Raw genomic sequence first — 11,293 nt, 5'->3', positions numbered from 1 at the left:
AGTGGGCGGGGGGGAGGGGTGGACACGCTGGTACCGCGGGTATAGTACGGGGGAAGTTAGTAGGACGTGTAGAATTGTAGCGTCGATGTAAACATGCATGTAATAGCTGTCATTACGTAGTACGTACGCGCACGCACACGGAACAAGAGAGACGCACACACACACACACACACACACACACACACACACACACACACACACACACACACACACACACACACACACACACATACACACACATATATATATTGTATATTGTGTATATTGAATATAATTATACTTATATATGTTAGTCTTTGTGTATATATGTGCCCTAAACTGTCAGGTTTGGAGTGTTAATAATTGTTATCGCTACTGCTACTCGACTTTCTTTACCATTAGTTTCTTTATGATAGGTAAAGTATTCATTCTTAGCAAATAATTCGAAATTCACAGACTTTTTAAATGTGAGTGTATTTCTTGAGCAGTATTAAATAAAGGTATATCAACTATAGATGGGTATCAACTATATGACTAACTATATAAATTTGTGGAGTATCTGTGACTACTTCGTGATTGGCTCCTAGCAGTAAGAGTGGCAGTGAATTTTCTCACAGCTGGCCCACAGTCATACGAGAAGTAAAGTTAGTGTGCACTCTGTATGTTTCGATGTGTTTAACCCTGTGTGCTTTACCACAGCCCGACCAGATGATATCATACTCTCACGAACAGCTACCCTTCCCCACCGTGCAAGAGCACAGTACAGAGCAACTGCAGTACCCTTCACCCCAGGTGAGTGAGTGCGTGCAATAAGAGAAGTCCCCGCATTACGAACATGTGCAATGTTCTCACAGGTGTTCGTTCATACGTCGACTTGCGCGTGAGTTGGAACGCGCTGTGGAATCTCTGTTCTGTTCGTCCATCACAAACGAACGAATGTTTGGTCGGCGCATCTGTAAATTAACGAATTTTATGAGCGCTCGTTGCTCGTAAGTATGAGCGTGTGTTAGACGATTGTAATCCGGAGAACTCTCCACGAGGCGAGAAGGAACTAAGACGAGAGAAGAACCCGGAGAATCGTCTGGAACCACTAACGCATTTGGTTTGATAATCGTATGTGAGGTCTGAGTGATAATATAAAATATGCCTCCCACAGTTTTGTAAGCAGCAAATAGCCATTGTTCCCCATCGAGTAATACACGCTGTTCGCAACCAAATAGCATAAGGTTAATGACGAAGTTACGAATTTACGACGTGTTATTAACGACTGATTAACCAACGAACGACATTCGATGTTCGGTGTCACGGACGATGGTCACAACCGAGTTCCGCATGATGCAAGTAACGTGTTGTTTACGATCGTCACCAGCAGGTGGCGTTACCGGTGGAGAATCTCGGCTACGTCGCGGCGGGGGAGCCGATGCTGGGGCCGGAGGCACCGCGGCCCGAGCCGCACACTCTCCTCTACAGCCACGAGGGACTCTACGAGTTGGAACGGGAGCCTCGGCTAGGTGAGCGTGCGAAGAAAAACAACGCACGCGCTCATCATTGCTTATTACATTATTATTATTATTATTATTATTATTATTATTATTATTATTATCACTATTGCTTATTGCAGTTATTGTTTTTCGGGTTAAAATTTCCTATTAATTAATATACAATGAGTGTTCGATTAGTAGAGATCATTATTTTGCACGTGTGCGTGTGTGTGTATGTGTGTGCGTGTGTGTGTGCGTATGCGTGCACATGCAGAATGCTAGCTGACATAGTAGCAGAAGTATTAATGGGTCGCAAGTTGTTACTTCGTCTTGCATGCTCTGTAGTTTTGTATAATGTATCTGATATTGTACAATATTGTATATTGTAAATGTTATCAGATATATTATTTTATAGATATAATAATCTGTAAAATACTATTCGGTTCCTGAAACGTGGTAAACATTTTGCTCTCCTTACTACACCATGCAGGCAAAACTAAACAGGATTCTACTTAAGGCAACATTTGGCATGAGCAAACATTCGTATCCAACCTGTGTGTTTAGCGGAGGTTGGAAAAGTACTGTGCTCTACTTGCTATTGCAACAATTCGCTTTGACAAATATTCACACAAACACGCCCTGTGCGATTAATATTGTTAGTGGTTGTAAAAGTGCTCTGCCTCTACTCCTCTCGATATTTTCACAAACATTCACACACATACACCCTGTGTGATTGGTTGTTAACGGGTGTAATAGTGCACTGTCTCTACTCGCCGCAACATTTTCACAAATATTCACACACACGCACACCACTCTGTGTAGTTGTTAGCGGGTGTAAAAGTGCACTGTCTCTACTCATCGCAACATTTCGCAACAAATATCAGCATACGTGCATGAAGAAGAGGCCTGGACAGCCTCTACGGGGTACAGCTCTACTGTATTACCCCACTTGGATTTGATTTGTTGGTTGGAAGATGCCATTTTACATCAAAGTTACGTTAAGAAAAATGCTACACAAAGTTAGCAACGAACTACTAGTTTCGACTTGCGGTAGTCTTCGTCAGGTTCCTCTAAATTTTTACAGCTGACAAAAACTGAACAAAAAATATCAGCATACGTGTTTCATGTTGCAGAAGAGGAGAGCTCTGAGCACGCAGCGTCGGCGCGAGGCGAGAGAAACTCGATCTCGTTCAACGCGGCCCTGCCGCCGCCGCCGCGCGTCATGCATCACTCGGCGTCCAGCGGAAACCTGAGCGGTGGTAACCACGACGACGCGATGGCGGCGGGGATCGACGTGCGACCGTACCTGACGCCGCCGACGACGTCGCGCATGATGCCACGACTTCCGGATTACAGGAAGAGTCCGGACTACGACGTGGTGATGGAGCATCTCTATGCTCAGCAGGGTGCCAGCTCAGGTACACCGTGCCCTTCTTCTCTTCTTCTGTAGTCTGCTCTCCAAGTCGCTGCGATGCCGAGCATCACAGCGCGGGCGCGGCCAGGCGGCCTATCCTCTCTAGGAGCTTCTTTAGCACTTTGACGGGGTTGTCATTGAGAAGCTGTAAGATGTCTTTTGAGCCACTCACTTCGTTTCGTTTTTTTTCGTATATCGGACAGCATAGCAGGTGTCCCACTGTCTCTTTTTCATCACACCCCGCCAGACACTTCCCCTTATCCTCAAGTTTGGATTTGTATCTGGCTGAGCAATGGGCAGCCAGGGGTGACTTTCCAGTTCGTAGTTGATGGATGAGAACTATACACGTGTCCTGTACAGCTGTATAGCGTGTTTATGTACGTGTAACTCAGGTACATAATCAAGAACCGGTACCTAAGCAAATTTTTAGCAAGGGGGAAGAGATAAAAGTTCAGGGGGTAACCGTAAGAGTTACTTGGTTGAGTATTGACGAGAGTTAATAGCTCAGGTACACTGTGTCCAGCGTCCATAATCAAGTGCCGGTACCTACCGTATTTACTCGTGTATAAGTCGCATTCGCGTGTAAGCCACACCCCCATATTTTGCCTTGAAAAGTTGGTACAAACATTGGTACATTAACAAGATTTCTTACCTTCGAGTATAAGTCGCATCCCTGATTTCTTTTATTGAAGTTTTGTTAAAAAAGGTGCGACTTATACACGAGTAAATACGGTAAGCAAATTTTTAGCAAGGGTGGCAGAGAAAAAAGTTGAGGGAGGGAAAGAGTTACCTGGTGAGTATTGACGAGATGTAATTTCCGTGTAGTACCTCCGTGGTATGTATGGTCGCAAGAAATGAACCACGTGTTGGAAGAGATTAGATTAAAGGGTTGATTTTATTTTATTGCTATTTATTAGACATTTTTTGTTATTCTGTAATAGCTCGTTGCAAACAACTGAAATATTATATTCACATAGTAGCAATTTTTCTGTATATAAGATGATACGATGACTGCAATGACTAGTAAAGGAACGATTATTATCGTTACTCTAGACAGTTGCTATTACTGGAGATATATCGGTAAGTGTCGTAAAAGTGGGGAAAACACGAGATTATGTTTGAAATAATAACTTCAATGAGCGACTTGCCACCTTTGTATGCCTTTCAGTACGACGGATGTCACTAGCTCAGCATTCGTGCTTACGTGCATCCGTGTGCCTTGCAGGAATCTACGCGCACTCTGACGTGTTGGCCTACTCACAGCCCGACGTTGCGCAGGTCTTCCACCAGGGCGGCGCTCACGCGACGTACGCCTCCGCGGCACCGACGCACACGTATAGCACCCCTGAGCTGAGTTACACGAATCATCAGGATGGCGGCGGCGGTGCAGCCATTCATCTCATGGACGAGCTGTATGATTACAAGCCGCCGCCGCCGTACGCGCGACCAAGCAACAGCACGCCCGATCTCGCTTCTCAGCTGCTCACGAAGGCAGACCTGAGCAGCAGCTCACCTGATCTGATCTCACACAGGTGGGTGTGGTAGTCGTGCAGGTGTGTGAGTTTATGTAATGATGCCACAGGTGGGTGTGGTAGTCGTACAGGTGTATACACTACATTGTAGGTATATATAATATATACATATACATGTGTGTCAAGAGCTCATAACACCTCATGTAATACCTAATATATTATTATCTCTTGATGTGCGTGCGTGTGTGTGCATGCGTGCGTGTGTGCCTGCGTGCATGTGCGTGCATGCGTGTGTACGTGCCTACGTGCCTGCATGCGTGGGCGTGCATGTGTGAGTGTGTGCGTGCTTACGTGGATGTGTGCATGTGCGTGCGTGCCTGCGTGAGTGAGCGTGCGTGCATGAGCGTGCGTGCGTGCGTGAGCGTGCGTGCGTGCCTGCGCGCGGTGTACATTAGCGTGCGTGTGCGTGCGGTGTACATTAGCGTGTAGATATAGAAAAAGGAATGAGGTGTCAATTGCGAGCTTTCAAGAGTATATAACAAGTATATTCATAAGCTATACAACAACAACCATATGTGTGCGTGCGTGCGTGCGTGCGGGCGGGCCCCCGTGATGCGTGACCTATGTCGTTGCAGATACCTGCACCACGTGCATCAGTCTCACCAGCAGCACGCGCCGCTCGATCGCACCATTGAGAACCTAGCCGAGATCTCTGAGCTGGAGCAGTACAGTCCGCGCGCCATGCAGCTGCTCGGTCCTCGCCAGCCGCTCAGTCACGTCGCCCAGTCGTCGCATGGTCCCCACGGCGACGAGATGCAGGTGTGCAGTTACCACGGCAACCGCGTCGTGATGCACGGGCTTCGCGTCGCCGCCGGCAACGAGGCAAGCGAGATGCTGCAGATGCACGGCATCGGCAGCGGCGACCACCAGGGGTTGCACGCGCAGGGACATTACGTTTGCGCGGCGGCGGCGATCCGCGACGCGCCCAGTCCTCGCAGCGAGCATTCGATAGATGGCGCCACCCTTCGCGCGACGGAGACAGACAGTAGGTCGGGGTCGTCGACGGAGCACATCAGCGTCGTTACGTCTTTCAAGCGACAGCCGTCGTCAACGACGCGAGTGATGCCATCCTCCCTGATTGCATCCGCTGCCGCCGTGCCGCAGCCAGCGCCGCCACTGCTGCTGTCGTTGTCCAACGTTAGCGAAGAGATCGAAGGAAGAGTACCTAAAGATCCACGGGTGAGTGCAATGCGATTCCTCACAGACGAGGTAGCATGTGTTAGGGTGTAGTAAGCACGTGGCATCATAAGGGCTTCGTATTTTGAAGGTGAGCAGCGTACCAAAACCAGATCACTGCGACCTTTATTTGACCTTGATCATATTTCCCTTCCGCTCTATAACTCGGCCCCTAATTGACCTAGCGCTACCCAAACCAGGTCATTACGACCTTTATTTGACCTTGATCATATTTCCCTTCCGCTCTATAACTCGGCCCCTAATTGACTTAGCGCTACCAAACTTGGTATACTTACAGATCTTGGGGAGAAGGTGCGCAGCATACCAAAACCAGGTCACTGCGACCTTTATTTAACCTTTACCTTGACCTTGATCATATTTTCCTTCCGCTCTATAACTCGGGCCCCTAATCGACCTAGCGCTACCAAACTTGGTATACTTACACATCTTGGGGAGAAGGTGTGTCGCATACCAAAACCACGTCACTGCGGCTTTTATTTGACCTTAACCTTGACCTTGATCATATTTCCCTTCCGCTCTATAACTCGGCCCCTTCCGCTCTATAACTCGGCCCCGAATTGACCTAGCACGACCAAACTTGGTATACTTACACATCTTGGGGAGAATGTGTGTCGCGTACCAAAACCACATCACTGCGGCTTTTATTTGACCTTGACCTTGACCGGCAGGCAAGCGGGCGAGATAGAGAGAGAGATGGAGGAGATGAGAAAGCAGGGGAGAGGGAGAGAGCGCAAGAGAGAAAGAGAGAGAAGGTGAGGGAGAGGGATTGGATGAGAAAGAGAGAAAGAGAAAGAGAGAGAGAGAGAGAGACAGAGATAAAGAAAGAGAAATGGTTTCCTAGATAACGTAGTGAGTGCTTCCTCGTTTCCCCGCAGCGCGTCCAGCTGGAGGAGAAACTCATCGGCGGACAAGTCTTCATCGAGTTTGAGAAGATACCAAAGAAGCGGCTGAAGTGCGACGTTTCCACGGCGATGCTGCCGGAGAACGGCGCGCGTAACCGCTTCCGCGACGTTGTGCCGTATGAAGACAACGTAATCAAGCTTACGCCATCGCCACGCAACAAGTGCGGCTACATCAACGCGTCTGGCGTCTCGGTGAGTCATTATTGTTATCGTAATATCAGGGTTCGATATTAACGGTAGTCCGTTAGTCTAACAAGTGCGGCTACATCAAAGCCTCTAGCGTCTCAGTGAGTCATTATTGTTATCGTGATATCAGGGTTCGATATTAACGGTAGTTCGTTAGTCCAACAAGTGCGGCTACATCAACGCCTCTAGTGTCTCGGTGAGTCATTATTGTTATCGTGATATCAGGGTTCGATATTAACGGTAGTTCGTTAGTCCAACAAGTGCGGCTACATCAAAGCCTCTAGTGTCTCGGTGAGTCATTATTGTTATCATAATATTAAGCTGGGTTTACACTACCGACTTTGTGAATTGGACCAACTTCCCAACTTTACAACCGACAATCGGCAGTGTAAACGCAAAAGTTGCGTGACCAACTGATCGATAGCAACTTTTTGGGAGATTAGAACATGTTATATTTTCGCCAACTTGGAGTTAGCGAATTGGGAAGTTGGTCCAACTCGCTAATTAGCCAACATTAAGTCGGTAGTGTAAACCCAGGTTTAGGGGTCAAAAGTAACAGTAGTTCGTTAGTCCAACAAGAGAGCATACATCAACGCATCTAGCGTCTCAGTGAGTCACTGATGTTTTATTATCATAATATCAGGAGTGTATAATATAGATACCGCAGCGATGGCTGAATGGTAGAGTGCTCTACCAGGTCATACCAAAGACTTGAAAAGTGGTACACACTGCTTCTCTGCTTAGCACTAAGCAAAAAGAGATGTGGAAACGGTCCGGGCGAGAGGAGTAGCGACCCTTGCACGTATTTAGCTAAGCATGGAACCATTCGTGGAACCTGAGACGGCATAGGATGAGGCCAACGAGTGCCCTCGACAAAATTATTATTATTATTATTATTATATAGACATCTATATTATCTGTTGAATCTATATTATACACTCCTGATAATATCAGGGTTCAAAATTAACGGTAGTCCGTTAGTACAAAGCTACCAGGTTTACTCACGGATGAGTAGATTGCAGTAACAATTAGTCCGGTGGACTCCTTGACTGTCAGCGTCAGCTTAACTTAGCACTATCAGTTTTGATTAACACGGTTAAGTAAACTTCTAATTTTTTAATTTACTAAAATTTAAATTTACTTAAAAATAGTCTTTATTATTATGTATTTACACATTTCTAAACTACAAGAATTGCTCACAAACTACTAGATTACACAATCTAGTAGACCGCATGACTAGAAGTCAAAGAAGGTTAATTTCACACCCCGTAATAGCAGTATTATAGACCCATCATTATATACATTTACAAGATGTGCTAGCGTTAAAGTATATCCGTATTAAACAACATTGATTTATTCGTTTTTTGACTAATTAATAATTAATGTTAAATTATAATATATACATGTATGTATAAAGGTATGAATAAATACAGTAATTACTTACTGTGAATTCAAGCTGTGTGAAATAGTAGACCTAGTGTTATTAATCTTGAAAATCTTAAATACTAATCTTCTACTAGTTGCCACCAACGCCATACATGACCTGTATTTCACAATCTTTTTTTTGTTTCCCGCAGTTGTCTGTGAAAAGAGATATGTTCAAGTACATAGCCAGCCAGGGACCCATGTCGAACACCACGGAAGATTTTTGGCAGATGGTCATGGAGCACGAGTTAGCCATCATCATCATGTTGACCTCCATCGAGGTTAGTGGTCGGCACGATTGTTGATGTTCGCAAATAACATTCTAATAAGATCCTGCATCAGAGATGCTACATTTCTGGATTTTTTAGCTCACCTTGACATCGTCAAGATGAGCTATTGCCATGGGGCGTCGTACGTCCGTCTGTCCGTCCGTCCGTCCATCCGTCCGTCAACATTTGGCTACGGTCAATGATAACTTTTGAATGAACCGTTTGACCCACATGTTTCAAATTCCATACAGTTGTTACTCCTATGGGAGAGATGTGAATGTCCTATTTTGGAGCACGCCAGTTGACCTACTTTCGAGCCACGGCCACTTTTTGGCAAAAATGGAAATGGCCATAAGTCAGTTCAGGTTCAACGGATTTTGCTCATTTTTAGTATGTGAATGAATAAGGACTGGCCCCAAAACATATCACAGGGGGTTTTATATTATTTTTTAATTATGCAAGTTAGGTAGATTTTGGCAATTTCACTATGCATTTCAGGGTCTGCCTACGGTCAACGATAACTCAAGAACCGTTTCACCCACATGTTTCAAATTGCATACAGTTGTTACTCCTATGGGAGAAATTTGAACGTCCTATTTTGGAGCACGCCAGTCGACCTACTTTCGAGCCACACCCACTTTTTGGCAAAAATGAAAATGGCCATCTAGATTCATTCGATTTTGTTAAATTTTCCTACCTACCTGCCTACCTACCTAATCATAGCTACGTAATATTGTGTTTTAGATTCTTCGTTACAGTAATTTGACTGGAACATTTTATTGCTTTTATTTGCGCGATAATCGAAAACCAAAATGGCGATCATTTAGGTGTAGCGCCATCTCTCGCCCAGATTTCAGACTCAGATCTGAAACATTTATTTTCGCATCAAAACTAACCCTGAAACAAAACGGTGAAATTTCTATTAGTATAAAACAGGGAATAAGGACATTTCGGTCCGTCATAAATGACACACTTACCAAATTTTAAATATCATCTCCCTCTTCTATCACACCCAGGGTGAGCTATAGTGTCATTGACACTTTCATTAAAAAAGTTCTGGAAAAAAATCGGGGAATAAAAATCCAAAATAATACTATTTAGAAGGGATTTTCATCATTGTGAATTGGTGCATTAAATTTAGCATTAGGGAGCTTTCGATTTGCACAACGGATTGTTTTGCGATGGTAAAAATTCATGACCCCCAGCTGTGATGCGCTTCGCTCGCTACACTTTAATTGGTCACTAGTTATTAGTTCAGGATTTTTCGGAACCACCCTGTAGCATTTCTGCTGCATCCAACAGGAACCTTTTTGCACTTTTGCATAAGTATACGATTACGTGTAATATAACGATTAAATGTAAATCCTATTTATTATGTTAAATATGTAAATAATCTATATGTTATATATGTATATCTTATTATGTAAATCTTATATGTTATATCTTATAAAAAGTTATTATCTTATTATAAATACAGTGGCTCTTTACTGATTGGTAGCACACAATACAGACAAGGTTAAGAATCTTTATCATGTTGTGTTATGTGTGTGTTTTATGTCCTATTTGCCTCGTATAAAAAGGATTTTGTGTTGTTAGGAGAATGGACAGCAGAAGTGTGTTCCCTACTGGCCACAGCATGGTGATGACAGCGATACGCTCACATTCGGTGCTGTAAGTACTGTCTACCTACCCACGACCCACGAATGACGTGAATCGCTACTATGTTCTCGATCTGGTCATCTGTGCACATGTTTCTACGATATTGTTATTAATGCTTGTCGATGTGTATAAGGTGGTAATCACTTATTGTTTATATACATATATAATCATACATTATAATATATAAGTATATCAATGATAACACATCCAAGTAGACAGAGTGCACTCACGGAGAGTGCATACCTCCACCAGCGACATACGCCATACGCCATAGGACTCACGAACACACGAATAACCCAGATATAGGCCAGCGTACTGACATGTAGACGCTGGCTTGCTGGCTTGCTGGCTTGCTGCTCGCTCGCTCGTAGCAGCCGCTCGTTGCTGCTGCTCGCTCACATGTACACGCTTGCTGGCTTGCTGCCCACTCGCTCGTAGCAGCCGCTCGTTGCTGCTGCTCGCTCACATGTACATGCTCGCTGGCTCGCTGCGCTGGCTGGCTGGCTTGCTGACTCGACGCGCTAATATCGATTGTGCGAACACACGAACACACAAACACACTAACGCACGAGAGCGATCGCATAACCTCCTCCAACTCCGTTGGGTGGAGGTAATGAAAGTGGGTAATCGATAGTGTGACAATTACATTATATACATAACAGTATTGCCAACAGAGTGTAGCTATCTAAAGCAGATAATTATGTGCAGGTGTAACAGGATTGCGCTCTGGGGATTGCCAGCATTGAAGTGATCTTTGATATACCTTGCCTGCAATGTGAGATGCTAGGCTCTAAGATGTGATTACACTTACAATTTTTCACGCTGTTTCTTTTGCAGTATCGGATAACGCGACAGTTCAGCAATGCCTCTGAGTGTTACGTCACCTCTAGTCTACTTGTCACACATCTACTGTCGGGAAGACAACGCAGTGTATGGCATATACAGTATACGAACTGGCCTGACCACGGTTGCCCCGAGAATCTCAACGGCTTTCTAGCTTTCTTAGAAGAGGTATGAGAACAGCTCAGTTTTAATAACTATGCGTTTGTATTCCTGCTTGTAGGTCTATTTTACTTTGTGCGGTGACGGTTATTTAGTGTTGTGGAGGTGGGTGTAATACGAGGTAACTATTGTGAGTGAGTGAGGTAACTACTGTGAGTGAGTGAGGTAACTACTGTGAGTGAGTGAGGTAACTACTGTGAGTGAGTGAGGTAACTATTGTGAGTGAGTGAGGTAACTATTGTGAGTG

General features: G+C 44.8%; 1 protein-coding gene across 1 annotated transcript in view; it reads left to right on the top strand.

Moving 5' to 3' along the window:
- The window catches only part of LOC106806382 (tyrosine-protein phosphatase non-receptor type 21-like), a 24,089-nt gene that overhangs the window by 11,282 nt on the left and 1,514 nt on the right, over window positions 1–11,293 (top strand). Inside the window, exons 11-19 of the mRNA XM_014808305.1 lie at window positions 679–771; window positions 1,349–1,490; window positions 2,594–2,878; window positions 4,100–4,406; window positions 4,982–5,585; window positions 6,479–6,697; window positions 8,269–8,397; window positions 9,982–10,056; window positions 10,882–11,055. Coding sequence (XP_014663791.1) covers window positions 679–771; window positions 1,349–1,490; window positions 2,594–2,878; window positions 4,100–4,406; window positions 4,982–5,585; window positions 6,479–6,697; window positions 8,269–8,397; window positions 9,982–10,056; window positions 10,882–11,055 — 2,028 coding nt within the window. The remainder of the gene's footprint in view (window positions 1–678; window positions 772–1,348; window positions 1,491–2,593; window positions 2,879–4,099; window positions 4,407–4,981; window positions 5,586–6,478; window positions 6,698–8,268; window positions 8,398–9,981; window positions 10,057–10,881; window positions 11,056–11,293) is intronic.

This window comes from Priapulus caudatus, unplaced genomic scaffold (assembly GCF_000485595.1).
Source record: "Priapulus caudatus unplaced genomic scaffold, Priapulus_caudatus-5.0.1 Scaffold157, whole genome shotgun sequence".
Taxonomy (NCBI): Eukaryota; Metazoa; Priapulida; class Priapulimorpha; order Priapulimorphida; family Priapulidae; genus Priapulus; species Priapulus caudatus.
Note: the sequence above shows the minus strand (reverse complement) of the source record. Positions and strands in the feature narration are given on the sequence as shown.